Source organism: Primulina eburnea, chromosome 11 (assembly GCF_022965805.1).
Source record: "Primulina eburnea isolate SZY01 chromosome 11, ASM2296580v1, whole genome shotgun sequence".
Classification (NCBI taxonomy): Eukaryota; Viridiplantae; Streptophyta; class Magnoliopsida; order Lamiales; family Gesneriaceae; genus Primulina; species Primulina eburnea.
Window position 1 is genome coordinate 5,309,998 of NC_133111.1, and position 18,683 is coordinate 5,328,680.

At 35.2% G+C, this 18,683-nt stretch overlaps 3 protein-coding genes and 1 long non-coding RNA gene across 10 annotated transcripts; 2 read left to right on the forward strand and 2 right to left on the reverse strand.

Moving 5' to 3' along the window:
* Window positions 1–7,587, forward strand: LOC140804263 (protein FRIGIDA-ESSENTIAL 1-like). 6 transcript variants are annotated; one of them, XR_012112147.1, is made up of 8 exons: window positions 1–336; window positions 3,090–3,269; window positions 3,425–3,641; window positions 3,778–3,941; window positions 4,078–5,255; window positions 5,356–5,437; window positions 6,561–6,668; window positions 6,742–7,587. XR_012112147.1 is itself a non-coding variant. In XM_073160153.1 (6 exons), exons 1-6 carry the CDS (start codon window positions 99–101, stop codon window positions 5,383–5,385), a joined length of 2,007 nt encoding a protein of 668 aa, XP_073016254.1. In that variant the 5' UTR covers window positions 1–98; the 3' UTR covers window positions 5,386–5,825. The 6 variants fall into 6 exon arrangements, 1 of the variants encoding a protein (XP_073016254.1); XR_012112149.1 differs by lacking the exon at window positions 6,561–6,668 and having other exon boundaries at window positions 6,742–6,804; window positions 6,894–7,585; XR_012112150.1 differs by lacking the exon at window positions 6,561–6,668 and having other exon boundaries at window positions 6,742–6,804; window positions 7,074–7,584.
* LOC140804264 (uncharacterized) lies at window positions 5,837–6,565 on the reverse strand. Its single transcript, XR_012112151.1, has 2 exons — window positions 6,294–6,565; window positions 5,837–6,125 (listed from the first exon to the last, which is right to left on the reverse strand). It is a non-coding gene; the product is annotated as an uncharacterized lncRNA (long non-coding RNA).
* A 2,311-nt stretch (window positions 7,588–9,898) lies between the features above and the next one.
* Window positions 9,899–10,709, forward strand: LOC140804612 (dormancy-associated protein 1-like). The gene is made up of 3 exons (XM_073160677.1): window positions 9,899–10,058; window positions 10,150–10,378; window positions 10,503–10,709. Exons 1-3 carry the CDS (start codon window positions 9,950–9,952, stop codon window positions 10,537–10,539), a joined length of 375 nt encoding a protein of 124 aa, XP_073016778.1. The 5' UTR covers window positions 9,899–9,949; the 3' UTR covers window positions 10,540–10,709.
* A 1,147-nt stretch (window positions 10,710–11,856) lies between these two features.
* Window positions 11,857–14,156, reverse strand: LOC140805079 (uncharacterized). 2 transcript variants are annotated; one of them, XM_073161264.1, is made up of 3 exons: window positions 13,939–14,156; window positions 13,106–13,154; window positions 11,857–12,634 (listed from the first exon to the last, which is right to left on the reverse strand). In XM_073161264.1, exons 1-3 carry the CDS (start codon window positions 14,122–14,124, stop codon window positions 12,552–12,554), a joined length of 318 nt encoding a protein of 105 aa, XP_073017365.1. In that variant the 5' UTR covers window positions 14,125–14,156; the 3' UTR covers window positions 11,857–12,551. The 2 variants fall into 2 exon arrangements, 1 of the variants encoding a protein (XP_073017365.1); XR_012112262.1 differs by lacking the exon at window positions 13,106–13,154.
* Between the last annotated feature and the right edge of the window lie 4,527 nt (window positions 14,157–18,683).

The following is an 18,683-nucleotide window of genomic DNA, read 5'->3' on the forward strand; positions in this document are numbered from 1 at the left end:
TTCTCATCCAACAAAGGTTGCAGCGGTAGTCTTACAAGTCACCTCCAAGCGCTGTGGTTCGCAGACGCACCTTTTGCTTCCCCGCAAGCACTCACGCAATGCCTTCGTCTTCCGCGGTTGTGTCGCCGTCTCCGAATCATCCCTCGCCTGCAGGAGGTGACGAAGTCCAAGATGAGATCGAATACGAGGAGATACAAGAAGAAATCGAAGTAGAAGAGGAGGTCGAAGTTGAAGAAGGGGCGGAGGAAGAAGTCGTAGAAGGAAAGGAAGAAGACGGGGATGGGTCTGAAATTGGCGAAGACTTAACTCCCGTGAGGGAAGAAAATAACCTAAACGGTTTGTTTCACATTCATATTTTGACTGTGATTGATGGTTTTGGAAATCTTAATCTTGATTGGTTTTTTCTTTCTTACTAAATTCCTGGGCATCACTGATTTTTCATCGGATATGTTGCGAGGATACGTTTTTTTTAGATGCATGTTTTTTTTTCACCTTCTTTATACGCATGCCTCATCTCATCTGTTGTAAATGATCACACATATCTCAAAGTTATTCTTTGTTGAATTACCGAATGTGTTGCTAATGCTGATTTTTTCCCTGTAAATTCATTGATCTTGTACTGTAAATGCAGCGTACTTTCAAATTGAGTGTCTGTAATTCTATTCGTGCAATGAAATATTGAGGAATTATATAATGTGAGTGTGTTTCTCCATGGGTTTTCAGAGTTCTTGAAGTGATTCAAAAATTTATTTCCTTATGAGTATTAACATTTCAAAGTTTTCCATATCCACTTGGAATTCCTTACGAGGGGATTGCCTTACCCTGTATATTATGATATTTTTCTATAGATTTTCAATCTTTTCATCCTTGTATAGTTGTACGTATTAGTGACAATGCTTGTAGAATGAGTTTTTCCCCTATAAAACGATGCAGATGGTTTTGAATAGATAAAGTCGATTACTTGCTCCACACGCTTCCCGCGACCTTGACTATTTGGAAATTTTTTCTTTAAAATGTTTCCATGCAAAAAATCAAGCCACTTTATAGTCATCTTATGCCAAACGGAAGAATTTACAATCAAGTTTAGCTAGTTTGAATCAATAATAATTGATACATTTTGGAAACGAATCTCATAAGCCACTTATGTTGTTAATTATGACATCTTTCTCACTGGTTGCATAAGATAATGGATATTTTGGCTAGGGATTTTGTAATATTTACGTGGCTTGACGCGACACGTGTACACTAATCACAAATTCTGTAACCAATATTTTGTTCTTCCTCGACATTGTTTATGTTATTCCCTTTCATGATCATATCTGGAAGAATATTAAATGAGGTCAAAACGTAAACCGTGGAAACGAAAAGTGGCTACAATCTTCATAATATTCTCTTTATCCAATTAATTATTGTAAACATGCCTAGGCCCACTCAGTAATTTATCTAAAAGCGTGCCATGGCATGAGCTGTGGTGAGGCACTGCCCTACTCATGTAAAGGCACAACACTTTAACGAACTTGGTCGTGAAGCCCCTTTACTGGTGAGCCTTAAAAGGTCAAATCCTGGTTTAGCAAGCTTTCAAAATGACGGTCCTCCATGTAAGTTTTTTTTTTCATGAAACAATTAGGTTTTAAAATATTTTGTCCTGTCGCTCTTTGATGTGACGCGTCTTGCTTTGGGACTTTTCCAGTCTTCAGGACAACTTATGCGCTTTAAAGCCCCTCGTGGCTTTTAGCAACCATGCCTAATATTACCAGCGCAGAAAATTTGTTTAACTGATTGATGCACTTTTTGTTTGGTCAACGAACTTTTCTTTCCATTGACAAGAAAATGAGCTAGTGCTACAAAATCAACGTCCTAGTTCCTCCTACTATTGCTAACCTCTACTTGTTGTATGGACATGAAACAATTAATCAAACATCTGTATTAAATGAACTCTCAAATAGTTCTTGCAACAACTTGTGAGGATTTTATTTGTTTTTATGACCATTATTTTGTATATACAAAGTTGGGTTTGACCATGCATGTGACATGGAATATCTCAGAGCATCTGCATAATTGAATGTAGAAATGTGCTTGTGCTGCTTTATGTTGTTCACAAGCAGGAAAATTTATATCGAGATTCAATCTGTGAAAGAACTTCAGGTCAAGCAAAGGCCATGAAGGACTCATAAGTATATGGAAGGCATGGAACCAGCAGATGTGGAAATGTCCTCTTCCTTAAATCAAAATCATGTCTCTATTTATGGGGAATGGAATATAGATTATGTTAAACTTGCTATATTACTGCTCTCTTGTATACCTCAGAGCCATCAAGATTAGTATAAATCAAATGAAGATTTAACATCATTGACTTCTTTTGTTAGTTATTGCTCTCTATATACAATTGAAAATTTTTAATTACAGCAAACGAGTCATTGATGGGTAAATTAAATATTTAGCAAATACAAGTGTGTTATGGTAATTTATTTATTTTGAATCTGGTTATGCATTCTCAGATGTGAATATATCCATTTAAAAAATTTGTATAATGAATAGAGGGTAGCCTTTATTCTAAAAATTTTGTTCTCTTTTCTGCCTTCATTGTTCTGATAGCATCACTTAAAGTATTTGCTTGAATAAAGTGGCTAAACTATCCAAAAAATCTATTTTTGGTTTGGGTTAAATTCTTTTATTATGCCAGTACGTACTATCTTTTTAATTTATTTATGAACTACTTGATGTAGTAATTTATGAAATGAGTCACATGCTCAACAATTGTTACTAGAACATCTTTAACGATGTTCACTTTTCATTTATAACTTGTCCAAGAGGAAAAATTCCTTGATGAAGCCAATAAAGTTCAGATTTGGACACTTTTCTTCACATAGAAGGTATTTTCGCCAAACTAAGATGATATTGGTTATCTTAGACAGGGTTGGAAAGCATATCTTCCTCGTCATGTATTCTTTACATCATTAGAAAACATTTATGTTTTCATTCATGAACTCCATTAATAACGCGGAACTTTCTACATCGTTTGACAACTTCCAAATCTATTCATTTCAATCTTAAGGCTAAATCCATGTATTTGGTTTCCTTCCTTGTAGATACTGATCAAGATATGGAGCTTGAGCAAGATGAAGAACACTTAAACTCTGATCCTTTGACTATGAGAATGTCCGTGGTAAATCCACAACTTAATATCGCCACAAACCAGGAATTTTGTGGTGGTTTCTCATCTCCCCAGAAACAAGAAGGGGCGCAAAAGGAAGAGTTGTGTATCATCGGTGAGAAATCTGATTTGTTGTATTCTGGAATATGAAGATTGACTCAAGGACATTACAAGGATTCATTTTAATATTCCGCCATACTAATTAATTAGTCATCGTTGAGGTCAACCTTATGAATCACCAGTCTCAACTAATAATATGAGCTTTTGCAGAAAAAATAACCTTTAGAGACACTGATGCCAAGGCTTGTTTAGATGGAAATTTGGAAGCGAATGACATAAACAACAAAACATTTTGGAGTCAGGGCAATGCTACATTAACGATCACAGATGCTTGTAGCCAGAAGGATGGCGGTGTTGGTTCTGCTGTAGTAAAGCCTCTTCAGACTGCTGTAGAAGGTGTGAAGGTCATGAAAGAAACGACATCGAGGTTAAAATTATATTTTTACCTGATTGTCACAAATTTTATGTTGGATGATATTGATGTTTGTGTGTGTATATTATTATACACACAGAAGTAGGTTATTTTAGTTTTGTGAGCCTTATGTTCTCACGTTGGTTCTCAGGTTGAGTGGTCCACCGATAACGCCAAGAGATTCATCTTATGGTGCTGAATTTGATGTTGCGAATAAAAAACCAAGAATTTTGTGTGAATTTCATGCCAAAGGGTGGTGCATTAGAGGAAAATCCTGTAGGTTCCTTCACATAAAGGAAGGAGTAGATGCTGCAGGTCAGAAAAGTGAACTTTTGGATATATACATACGTGTATATATATAAATATATATCGGTGTTTTGACATTCAATATTGCCATGGAAATAATCTTGCATTTGATTTTCACCAGACCATTGTTTTTTGGCTGTGACAGCTTGTTCCGGTGCGCATATCCTGCCACCACAAACTAGAGATAACCCCCCCATAAACTGTCAGATTGAGAAATCGGTTGTCCATAAACATGATCTGTTAGCTGGTGGTCTTGATCAGGCTGGTAAAATACATATTGGACAAAACTCAGGCTCGGATGATTTCAACTGCTATAATTCCCCTTCGATCAAATGCCATTCAATTGATATGAATAGGGCACTCCATGGAAATTTCTCTGGTGTATCATGCGACACTTATGACAAGTCAAGATTTTTTTCTTTTGGGACCGAGGAAACTGTTAGCAAGAAAAATGAACTCGTGCCTGTTGCTCATAGGTTAAACTTACCATTTTATTCCAGACCTCCGGTGCCTTTTGGTTCATCCTTTTGGACAACTAATGCCCATGCCGTTGGGACTTGGAATACTTTAAAGAGCAATCAAGAATATCGTGCTTCCATATCCTCTTCGTTCAGGAAAAGCCCCTCACCATTATCTGGTTCTAATTCAGGTTGTCTGTCAGGAAACAATAACCTCACGAATAAACAGCCAACTAAAAATAAAACCAAAATTTTCCCTGATGGTTGGGAGCCGTCTGTTCCATTTCGCCCATCACATGTTGTTACCCAGAATTTATTACTGAAAGAAAGTCCTTATGATCACATTCTTGATAGTGTTGAGCAAACCGGTGCCAAAGATGGGCCATTTGAATTTTCTTATTCTGACCCAGGAGTATATGTTAATGATGCACATTTTCAATCAAATAAATTGCAAAAAGAGGAGCTTTTGGATGATAATCATGTCGAAGATACCAGAAAAGCTAGTAGATTGAGCTCCGGTTGTGATAATGGACTGAAGCTGGATGAAACAACGCACCAGAAGGAACTGCAAATGGATGGATGTGGCAAAAAAACTGAGAATGGTGTTATAAAAAGAGATGATAATGTGCAGAATGAATCAAAAGCTCTGAAGTATTTCCATGCCGCGCTTGTGGAATATGTGAAAGAACTGGTGAAACCATCTTGGAGAGAGGGGCTTATGAGCAAGGATGCTCATAAAATTATAGTCAAGAGGGCAGTTGATAAGGTTCTGAGCACATTACAACCCGAACAAATTCCTAACACAGCTGAATCAATTAAGTCATATCTTTCTATATCTCAGGTCAAACTTTCCAATCTTGTCGAGGTTAGTGTCACGTTCTTGGTATCATTTATTTTTTAAACATTGACATCGACAGTAGTTTAATCTGTCTTTGGTGTTTAACATTTGGTCATTATTACTGCAGGGATATATTGAAAAATATGGGAAGTTTTGATGCCGCAGAGTTGTGGGTCTTTCTACAAAATCACATACTCCTTCAAATGAAGGTTTTTGAACCTTTTCACATCCTCAATATTGTCCTTATCACATAGACCGCTGACGGGGAAGTTTGTGAAAAATCTTGTATCGTGGATAGAACTTGAATCTGTTCTATAGATGTCTTATTTCTAACTCTACTTTACAGAGTAATTTTTGGATAATTAGACTGGATTATTATATTATAGCTCGGGAAAAAATTGCATAGCTCTAAGCTGCAATAGTTATTGCTGTCTCTTAACAGAAAAATTGCACCGTCCAGTTTTACTGCTTCTATATTATTGACTACTGATGGATGCTTGTTTGCGCTTTATCCGACTTAGAAGATGTATGTCATTGTCAAGTTATCTGAAGTTGAAATTATATAGTATCTTGATCTATGCAGTTGATTCTGATTGATGTGATGCTCGTTTTATAGCTTAACTCCACATCTGTATATTGTGAATGTTATATTATCTGATGTTATGTGATGCCAAGTGATAATACCATGCATATTATGGACAATGTTACCTCATTTTTGGACCAACATACGTGTACATGTGAATCTAATATTCTGCTGAACTCGAATTTATGAAAGATATTAATGGAGGAAGAAAGGGTTCTGTTATGACCACACAACACAGTCCCTTTGAATGAGTAAAGAATTTGTTGTTGAGACCTTTAATTGAGAGAGATACTTACTTGGTATGATCACTTTCTCTAGAATAACTTGAGATTCACTGCTGTGACTGTCCTGCTTGTCACAATGCACACCCGGAAAGAGCTAGTGTCTGATAATATGTTTTGGAAAAATGTGCCACTACAGAGGTGCTATTGTGCAAAATTAGGCTAATTGCACCGATCTCCCTTATAAAAAGTTTAAAAGACATAAAACCCACTAAAAATATTAATAGGCTAACACATCCTTTATTTCTTTAAAATCAAACTTCCATCCCTATGAAAAAAACTCAAGCACAACTACCCTACAGAGGAGGGCTTATGTCTGATTTTAAAAAACACGGGGTCTAAAATGCTATTAATTTTATATAGGGTGTTTTTTGGCTTTTTATTTTTTTTCGGGGGTGTTGATGCAATTAGCCCTACAAAATTAAGTCATCATTCCAACACTAAGGAATCAACTCAACTTTTAATTAGGAGCACAACATAATATTATGAAATGCCTAAGCTTGCAACTGTGCTGGCCCTGTTTGTTATTGAATGACAACACTCATTAAATAGGAGACCGGAGACAAAGATCAAAAGGTGAGTCTATGCCACCATTCTAAAATGGATTGCTGTACTATTCTTTCCTCATTGTAATGTATTTCTTTCCTAGTTGCTGTTGGACAATGGTGGAACAATTGACTTGAATATCTTTTGGCCCAAATTTTGCATTAAGGTGTGTTTTCGATTGACCCTTTAAATTCACTAAATAGTTCTCTACTACAACTCATGAGATTTGACTGATCCGTATCTGATCATCTCCAGTTGTCTGGCATTGGTGACAATTCTCTTCCACATCTATCTTGTTTGGAACTTGAGGTTGATCTGAACGGTATTGAATTACATTTAGTAGGAGCTGACCATTAGGAAACAATTTATGTTCCAACCATGGAGCCAAAGCCAAATTCCGGTTCTTGTTTATGCTTTTTGGCATATTCTTTTCAGTTGTTGTATGCAAATCATCTGCTCGAGATGGCGAATTCTTGTCTTGAACAAGTGCAAGTCATGAGAAGGAAAGGGATTCATTTCAGGCACTGTCTGCAGTCATGTCCGGGTACATTTATTGCTTTATAGTATTCTGTTATTGATAACGTGGCTAGATTTTCTTGAGCTTTTATATGCTAGAGATTGGATGCTCGCATCGTGCAAGTCCGAAAAGGGACAAAAGTAATTTATGTTTTTATTTTTTGGGACAGTGATTGGGTTGGAAGAAATTCATGAATGAATTTCTAAGATTGTTTTTATACATGGCAGGTTATGTTTGTTAAATTACGTGTAATTTTATATGTGTAGGTCTATTAGAAGTGGGAAAACTTAAAATTTTTAGTACGGAGTATTCGATAAAATATATTATAATTCTAGAGCTTTGTTTGGCGAATATTATCAAGTCGGATTAAATTTTACCTGAGTCGGTAATGCTTAGAAGTAAGAAAATTAAAATATAGCATATTGGATTAAACATATTATAATTCTTGAGTTTATTTTCTTTTGAAGTTATAAAAATTTGAATTGAATTATAATTTATTTTTCTTCGCTTATTTTCTAGTTATAATAATAATGATAATCTTCTTGCGAGTCTTCGTTTTTTCGGGTTAAGGAAGGCATTGTCCAACTGTTTAGGATTCACGTCTCGAGATCGAAGTTCAAAAACACGGGCAGGTAGGATTTTTGTCTCCAGATCAGAATTCGATAAGCTCTCGTTTCGTTTGAAGTTAAAAGTAGCAGCATGAGAATGAGGAATATAGAGGAAGATGGTATGTCGCTTCCGGAACCAACTGGCGGCCGCCTGGGTACAAGCCTGCCCGCATGCTTAGTTTTGATGTGAAGTATGATCGTGCAATGTGGACAATAGTCGGATACATTTCTTTTTCACTTCAGTCTATAAGTTGTTCTTAGTCGATGAAACGGTCTGATAAGGACATTGACGACTTGCACACTAGAAGCTAATATTGGTGTTGTGTTAAACATGTTTTTGTGATCACATATCTGTTTGAACGACTCACATCCTAAATGTTTGACTGAGTATTCTTCATTATCCAAGTTAACAGTAAATAGTTCGAGTCTATTTTTAGGGGTGTTCATCGTTCGGTTCGGTTTTTGGTTTTTTATTTCGGTTTTCGGTTTCACAAATATATAATCCGATATCCGAATCATTTTTCTTCGGTTCGGTTCGGTTCAGTTTCTTGTCGAAATAGTTCGGTTATTTCGGATGATACAATTATTTAAATTAATAAGATAAATATATTATAAAGTATAATATGTTATCTTTCTTACATTATTTCTTAGTAAAACATTTACATTTGAAGTTTAAATGAATTATTTAAACAACAATCATCTAAATATTATTCAAAATAATTCATCATTCACTAATATCATATCAAAAAATATATAATAAAAATAAAATTATTAATTTAATGAAATTTTGGTTTTTTCGGTTGGTTCGGTTTTGACATTTATAACCCGAAATCGAACCAAATAAATTTCAATTTTAACATTTATATCTGAATTATAAAATTTTGTTTTCGGTTCGATTCAGTATTCAGTTTTTTCGATTTTATCTGAAATTTGAACATCCATGAGTCCACTTGTCTAAGTTATATTTTTTAATTGGGTACCCAATCCCGATTATCAGATAGAAAATTTGTACCCAAAATTGGATATTATCAAGTTGAACCCGATAAATATTTCATATCTGTATTCGCTCTCCGAGTCATTGCAGATATCTTGTGGAGATGTGACCGAACGGAAGAGATCATATAATATGTCTAAAAAGGCATTTAGAATGTATCATCTTCAACGAACTTCATCATCTTCTTGTTTCTTGTGAGATGAGTATCATCAATTTCTTTATGTCTGGTGTTGGGATAGTAAGCAAACCTTGTTCCGACAGATATGCGACTCCAATTCAATGAGCAAGAAAAACGACTTATACTTCTAGTGAGAAAACTTTGTACGATCGAGTCTATCTTTTGATAATTATTAAAGGCAAAAACTTGTGTGTGACGGTCTCACGAGTCGTATTTTGTGAGACAAATATCTTATTTAGGTTATCCATGAAAAAATATTACTTGTTATGATAAGAGTATTACTTTTTATTGTGAATATTGGTAGGGTTGACCCGTCTCGCAGATCAAGATTCGTGAAACCGTAGACTTACTCGTTATTAAATATCATGTTCCCTTCAGCTTTCCACCAACCAAATTTAATTTGTTTGGCAAAAATCTCCTTATAAAGTTCTTTAACCCATTTTTTTTGTTAACGTAGGATAACATTAATATCAATACCTATTAAAACTGTAAAAAACGAGATTCGAGATGAGATTCAACATCTTTACGTCATCTCGTGTTTACCTCATCGCTAACATATCTATCTTTGTTAGTTCCAAGTGAGCTCCATTCATTTGAAGTCAAAGCATCGAGTGTCTTAGATGAATCTCTAGATAACCTAGCTTAATTAATTAATGTTAAAATAATTCAGAAGCATCTAGAAATTCGTCAAGTTTTACCATACTCTAAACCACTAACTACGAAGAAGTTTTTTTAAAAAAATATCGTGGATAATAATTATTGAAAATAATAAAGGTAAAATCCAATAAGAAACTGACACGTCTTACCGCGACACCCCTAGTCTTCATCCTTATCCATCTATTTCCACTTACTATTTTGCTGTGTCCACACTCGCATCCTCTAGGTTAAGTACTGGAAATAGAAATACACGACTTGGATATATCAAATACTGTTGAAGATATTTCACCAACAAATCCTTCTGTTTAATATTAATATAGCAAACAGCCAACTTTACATTCAGAGAAAGCAGGGAAAATGGTGTTGCTTGATCACCTCTGGGACGACGTCGTGGCCGGGCCTCAGCCCGAACGTGGCCTCAAACATCTCAAGAAAGTGTTCACCGCCAAGCCCTTGAACACCAAAGGTATGCCCGGCCCGTAGCCCCCCCTTAATTTGCTTTCTTTCATCCATGCACAGTTTGGATGTGACGCGCTAGCTGGTGTCGATTTTTTTAGATGGTGGAGGAGAGGGCAGCAGCAAGTACGCGAGATCTATGTCGATGCCAGCCAGTGATCCTGTGACGCCGGTGACACCAGGAACGCCGACAGCACCGTCACCCACGGCGGCGAAAAGGGATAACGTGTGGCGGAGTGTGTTCCACCCCGGCAGCAATCTTGCCACCAAGACAGTCGGGGCTGATTACTTTGACAGGCCGCAGCCCAACTCCCCTACTGTCTATGACTGGTAACCAACCGAATTAATGAACTTCCACTGGACCACTTCCTTCTCCATTTTTAAAAGATCATTCAAATTATGTAACATATTTTTATTTTTGATCTGATCGAATTACCACTGGTTTTTATTACAGGCTTTACAGTGGTGACTCAAGGAGCAAATATCGTTGAATCATTTAAGCAGAGCAAGATGGAGGTTGAGCTCTGTGTGTGTGTGTGTGCGTACATACTGTGTGTGTGTTTGGAATCCTTCCTCACTTGGTTGTTTTGTAATTATAATATTGAGAGATTATCCTTTGTGAGACTGTTTTTATATTCGCTACAAGTTTGGTAAGGTCGGATATCTATTTCATTATAAAATTAATCGGTGAGACTGTCTTTTATGTAATAATGAATATGAATCTTGTTTTATAATCCTATTTGTCAAATATTAATTATTTCTTACACAAATGATGTTTTGATCTATGAAAAGTTGAATCAATCCCAGAATCTGTTTACACAAAACATACAAGATGTGAGCCATTCGAAGAAGTGCGATTGGATCGAGAGATTTCAAATTTATTTGATTTGCTTGGAGCTGTTCACTTGGTCGTATCTTACTCTTTGCTTGTGGGGTAGAAGCGGAAACGTATGAGAGAGTGCTTCGCGACATTCGAGATTATGCAGGATTATACACGAAAAATCTCTTTTTAATTTCTTGGGTTGTTCGGATGAAGTCAAATCCACAATTTGTTGCTTTATATAAATGTAAGGTTAATTTGACTAATTAGAAATATACTTAAGATGGTTCCTCCAATTCACAGTCTCTTCCTGCAATTGACTTCAGAGAGAGGGGAACATTTAGTTTTCATCCAGATTATTTTGGGTGATAGTATAAGTATGCAAACTATTCCATTCACTTTCTCTGATTATATGTGCCTCATAAAAGAATAATCATTTGTAAAAGTAAACAGGATTCAACATACAAAACAACAAAGAGTCGGCAGAAAAACAAACAGTATACTGCATGGATGCACCAAGTATCTGATTAGAAACAACAACCTAGGCAAGTGAATGCATGTGCTAACGTGTATTCCACCATGAATTTTGGCCAAATGCATGCACTGGCTTTACCAAGAGAAGCAAGTCACTTCCCACTTCTTTTTTCCTTTTGCCTTTTTGTCCAAGAAGATTGAGCATACGTTATTGGCATGTCCCTGGGAATTTGATTGGTTGAGGATGGTGTCTATCATCTCTGTGCCTATCAAATTACAGATGTTTCCTGTAGTGAAAGCAAGAATGTTCTCTTACAAGGTTGGAATCTCCTGTCTATTAGCTCCAAGTAGTTTCACCAGAAGATATCAGGAATCAAAACTAATTTTCCTATTATTTGTTTCAATTAAAACCTCATTCATAAATCTATGAATAAAAGATCAAAGAAAAGAAACAAATCCCTACTTCCGTATCAAGACACGTTGGTATGTATAGAAACTAGAGGAATTACTCTATCATGGCAGCAAGAACCACAGAGATAATAGGAAACAAAGACCAAATAACTTATCTACACAAAAGTGTTGATTGACATAGTTGTATTGTAACATAAGAAACTACAACAGTGCAAAATAACAGCAAACAGGAAAATTTGCTAATTTCTCACAATCTACTCTAAAAGTTCAGAAATGAGCATAAAAGTGCCAGGGCGAGAAGATTGGGTGGCATTCCACAATCTGATATCATCAGCATAATCCCAAGAGTAGAGAACCATCATGTGACATCACGTGTCCAAAAATATTGAAAGTGATCTCAATTTTCTGAACAATCGACCACATCTTCTATAACATATTTACTGTAAGAAGAATATTACCCAAAAAAAAAGAACAGGAAAAAGAATCATGTCAAATTCGAGGAGCCTAGGATCTACCATATGATGACTGAAAACTTTACAGTGCCCAATAAAATTTTCTCAGTTACAAGATCCCCGCTTATCTTTGCTGAATGAGAAAAGAGAGAGCATTATATTACATCCATAAGGCTATAAGAAATTTCCTTCATTTGCAACATGCATGTTGAAAGGCAGCATGTAGACAGTTCCCCGAAAGTTAATTTTTTAAGAATACACCAAATAGATTTCAGACGGCGTCGGGACTTATATACAGGAGGAACAAAGATCAGTGATCAACAGACCGGAATCAGAAAGTTCAGCTTTAGGTTGTATGAAATTTGATTCTCCATGATGTGTTGGATGTGCAGCGCTGGATCCCGGAAAATTTATGCAAAATCCACCATTCTGCAAGACAAGTACCATCATCATTTTTGTTTCTATGATCTTACATCAGTGATGACATATATGTAGAACATGTTAGAATATTTTCTAAAAATCATGTTTCTGCACGTATATAAACGTGATAATCAATATGCAGAAACAAATCGAGTGTTAACTCCGGCCATTGAACCATCTTTAAGTATTCTGATTTTTCTCCGATTGAAGCCTTCTAAACAATCCAATCTCTCAATAGATGATGTATTATTCTGTATGAGATTGTATGTTTAGGGACCTCAAACGCTTGTATATATAGGCGTCTCATACCATCAATGAGTTAATGCGGGAGCACGAGATTCAAAAGAAAAATTGTTTACGCATCTCAACTTTAGAGTGCGTATGCAAAATTTGTCAAAAAATGTGTGTGATAGCCGTCGTCATTGTTGACACACGTTTTTTTTTTCTTTTGAATGTGTCATAATTTCTTACAGAACATACTCCAAAAATATAGCACTGAGGGTTCTGAGGAACCATCTCCAGCGGATAGCTGCAACATAGGATGGCAGAGTCTGAAATAGATCAGCATACTGCCGGATGTCAAATAAAAGACTACCTTGACTTCCAGGCAGAAAAACTAAAAAGAAGCCAGTGTAAACACAGGTGAAAAAGGAAGTATAAAGATCAATTCCAAATAAATCAGGAGCATGACCCTGGTGTACATCCCAGAAAAGGACCACCATTCTGCCAGAAATTCTTGGGTATTTTTGTACTTTTTTCTTTTGTATTGTCATGGTTTGACCTCTATACCCAGTTGGTGCGACCTTGTTTTGTTTAGAAGTAAATAACAAGCTTTTGAGTGGCGTTGGCCTTTTTAACCCAAACGCCACCCCCCCCCCCTTCTTTATTTTCGACTAAAATTGGAAATTTTAACCACCTATATATGGTCCATGCCTGATTTCTTCATGACAATGCGTGGGACAAAGCACCATCTTTTTGGGATACTTTTCTTTTATATATAATAAAAACCCATATATAATCGTAAATTTTTTAAAATATAAATAAACATACATATCTCATTTTTTTAAATTAAAAAGTTACAAAAAATTAACAATAATATCGATCATTTGATTACATGATTTTGATAAGAAAGATTAAAATTGATTAAAAACATATTGACATAATTATAATTGATCTAACGAAATATATATGACTAAAATATCAAACATTGGTGCATACAGGATAAAATTGATATTTTTGTCAATGTAAAATCTGTGGATGGATGCTACGATAATCAGGACAACTCAAGGCCAAACAAAGTATTCTATAGAGACCTTCGGCAGATCTTCTTGAATTTGATTATCCTGCAGGGCATTGTTTTTGCAACTTTGAGGCAAACTTCCAGTGCCGTCGACAGAGCTTTTCGTGGCGGTGGAGTGATCGAATGATGATGACATAATAAGGATGTCTAGGTTTTCACGACGGAGAAGCTCAGACAAGAGGAGGAGAATGGAAGCCATATTTTGAACAACAAAAAACTTGGCCGGTTGGAATTTGGGATTCCAACCAACTATAAATAATCTGCCATCATGCATAAGTTGATGGACATTAAATTCTTGTGGGCTACTTCTTTTCAGTTCACCTGTTTTGAGAAACTCCTAGTTTGGATAATTATTTAAATTTTGGTACAAAGTTGTTGGCTTCTGTCGATGTTGATGGTTTTGGACATCATCTGGTATTAATCTTGAGTTCTATTATAAAATTTAAATGTACGTTCAAACTGTTGAAAATATAATATTAAAATATGTATGTTGAATATTGAATGTTGAAAATTAGGTAAAATTAGGTGTTGAATATTGAAAATTAGTGTGTGATGATGTATGTAATGAGGTAATTTATTTTGGAATATTTGTATATGAAACTCTATAAATAGAGCACTCATTTGTGAATGAAACAACAATTGAGTTGAGAGAAAAATATTATAAAGTGTGTAGTTTGATAATTTTGAGAGTTTGAGATTTTTACTTTTTACCGTAAATTTTTACTTTTTCACAACACGTTATCAGCACGAAGCTCTAAAAAAAGTCCTACATATTTTTCCAAGCTCCAAACAGAAGAAAAAGGTAACAAAAGTAATTATATTTATTTTACTGTTATTTGTTTATTGTGTATTTATTTAATATACAATATAATGTTATTATTAGAAATAATAAAAATAAATTTTTCATAAACTTGTTATAAATCCTGGGAGGATGTTAAGACGACATCTCACACTCCCGGCAAGGGATACGACAAGTATAAAAGCCTATAATGTTTTTAAACAAAATAAATTATGACAGTCGTTATAATATTATGATATGATATATATAATTATTTAAACATGTCTAATATTATATATACCATATTATTACCATAAAATTATACAAATACATACATTTATTCTTTTATTCACCAACGGTCATAAACGGTAACAAAACGGCTAGTTTTTGCCCTATAAATATGATCTCTCAAACTCATTCAATCACCCCAACTTTCTCTTCTTCTCTAAAAATTATTCTTCATCAAATTTTCGGAGAAAAAAGAAGATGGCTTTCGCAAGGTTATTTTTAATTATTTTAGTTATCATACTCACGAGTCTTGTATTTATCGGAGAATATCCTCTTCGTGTGTTTTCTTTATTTTTACGAATACTTGTACTTGTTGTTTATCCATTACTTTGTATTGCAATATTCATTAACTAATAAAATGCATCGTGATTTTTAGTACCACCATGGCAAACTTGACAAAGCTCGAATTCATCGCTCTTGACATTACTGGGAAAAATTATATACCATGGACTCTAGATGTAGAAATGCATCTTGAGTCATTGGGTCTAAGCGAGACCATTAAAGAAAATGGCATATGCACGTCACAAGAAAAGGCAAGAGCCATAATATTTTTACGTCGACATCTCGACGATGGATTGAAATGTGAATATCTGACTGAAAAAAATCCCATGGCTTTGTGGAAGGGATTAAAAGAAAGATTTGAACATATAAGAGAAGTTATACTTCCGACCGCCCGGGATGAATGGAATACATTAAGATTCCAAGACTTTAAAAAAGTCAGTGATTACAATTCGGCGATGTATAGAATAATCTCGCAATTGAAATTTTGTGGCCATGAGATTACTGAATATGAGATGCTTGAAAAAACATTTTCCACATTTCATGCATCAAATATTACTCTACAGCAACAATATAGAGTACGTGGATTTGCCAGATATTCTGAACTCATCGCCTGTCTTCTTGTGGCGGAAAAGAACAACGAGCTTCTAGTGAGAAATCATCAGTCCCGACCCACTGGATCAACAGCATTTCCCGAAGTAAATGCTGTAAATAAAAATGAATTTAAACCTCGAAACCAAAATCAAATTCAAAGACAAGATTTTGGTCGAGGTCGAGGTCGAGGTCGTGGACGTGGACGTGGATTTGGTCGTGGTCGTGGTCGAGGCCGTGGTTTTGAAAATAATAGAGATAGTTATTTTTATAACTCATCTCAAAAGAGCGTCCCAAACCATCCACAGAAAAGGCATCATGAGAATACAAGTGTTAATGAGGATCACTCAAAAAGATATGAAAGTTCTTGTTACAGATGTGGTACTCCAGGACATTGGTCCAAAGTTTGTCGAGCCCCTGAGCACCTTTGTAAACTTTATAAAGAATCATTAAAGGGGAAAGAAAAGGAGACCAACTTCACTGAACGCAGTGACCGTTTGAGTGATTCAACTCATCTTGATGCTGGTGATTTTATGAATGATTTCTCTGGAAATGATCAACATGTTGGTGGGATAGAAATGAACAATTTTGATGCTGCAGATTTTCTAAATGATTTTTCTGAAAATGAACAATATAGTGGTAGAATATAAATGTACAATAATTTGTTTTTCATGTATTCATAGAATAATGTTTTATTGTATAATTATGATATGTGTTATATTTAAATATATATTGCCAGTAATTTATTTCATTGCATATTTTTTTTGAAGTTCAAATATGGAAAATGCAATGAGCAAAACTGAAGTTTGCATACCCGATAGTGGTACAACGCACACTATCCTCCGAGATAAAAGATATTTCTTGGAACTAAAACCAACAAAAACAACGGTGAATACAATATCAGGTCCTGTAGACTTGATTAAAGGATGTGGTAAAGCACAATTTTTGTTACCTAATGGTACAAAATTTTTGATCAATGATGCTTTATATTCACCACAATCGAAAAGAAATTTGTTGAGTTTTAATGATATATATTCCCATGGGTATGATACTCAAACAATGAATGAAGGGAATGAGAAATATATGTGTCTTATCACATATAAATCAGGAAAGAAATATGTGATTGAAAAATTACCAATGCTCCCTACTGGATTGCATTATACACATATAAGTCCCATTGAATCAAACATGGTAGTTGATAATTCTTCGATATTAACCAATTGGCATGATCGATTGGGACATCCTGGTTCAACAATGATGCGAAGAATTATAGAAAATACACATGGTCATCCGTTGAAAGACCAGAAGATCTTTCAGAATAATAAGTTTCAATGTAAAGCTTGTTCTCTCGGAAAACTTATTATAAGACCATCACCAGGCAAAATCCAAACTGAATCACCAATGTTTCTTGAACGTATTCAGGGTGATATTTGTGGACCAATCCATCCACCATGTGGACCATTCAGATACTTTATGGTATTGATTGATGCCTCCAGCAGATGGTCACATGTATGTTTATTATCAACTCGAAATGTTGTATTTGCAAGATTACTTGCTCAAATAATAAAATTGAGAAATCAATTTCCCGATTATACAATCAAGAAAATTAGACTTGATAATGCTGGTGAATTTACTTCCCAGACTTTCAATGATTATTGTATGTCTATGGGAATCATTGTTGAGCATCCTGTTGCTCATGTACATACACAGAATGGATTGGCTGAATCATTGATTAAACGTCTGCAAATGATTGCTAGACCAATGATTATGAAAACAAAACTCCCTATTTCTATATGGGACATGCAATTTTACATGCCGCTGCATTAATTCGCATCAGACCAAGTGCATATCATAAATACTCCCCAATACAGCTTGCATTTGGTAAAGAACCAGACATTTCTCATCTGAGAATTTTTGGATGTATGGTGTATGTGCCTATTGCACCACCGCAACGAAAGAAAATGGGACCTCAAAGAAAGGTTGGAATTTATATCGGTTATGATAGTCCATCAATCATTCGATATCTTGAACCTCAGACAGGCGACGTGTTCACAGCACGTTTTGCTGATTGTCATTTTAATGAGGAAATCTTCCCAATGTTAGGGGGAGAACAGAAACATACCGAAAAAGAAATTACATGGTATGTATCATCATTGTTACATATGGATCCAAGAACAAAACAATGTGAAAAGGATGTACAGCAGATTGTGCACTTGCAAAGAATAGCAAATCAAATACCAGATGCATTTGCAGACACAAAAGGGGTAACTAAATCATATATACATGCTGCAAATGCCCCTGCTCGAATTGAAATTCCAAAGAAACAAATGGAAGATACTCATGATGTCATTAAACGCCTGAAGCGTGGAAGGCCAGTCGGTTCCAAGGATAAAAATCCTCGTAAAAGAAAATTCATAGAGAAACACGATGATCACAAAATAAAGAATGATGTTTCTGAAGAAACACATGATGATCACAAAATAGAGAATGATGTTCCTGAAGAAACACATGATGATGAAAATGTTCTGTCAGAACCACAAACTGACGAGAATCATGAAATCTCTATCAATTACATTAATACTGGAAAAATATGGAACCGAAAAGATATAGAAGAAATTGATGATATATTTTCTTATAATGTGGCAATCGATATCATAAATGATAACGAAGATCATGAACCAAAATCTTTTGGTGAATGTAAAAATCGACAGGATTGGATAAAATGGAAAGATGCCATCCAGGTTGAATTAGATTCGCTAAATAAACGTAATGTTTTTGGACCTATAGTCCTTACACCTGAAGGTGTAAAACCTGTTGGATAC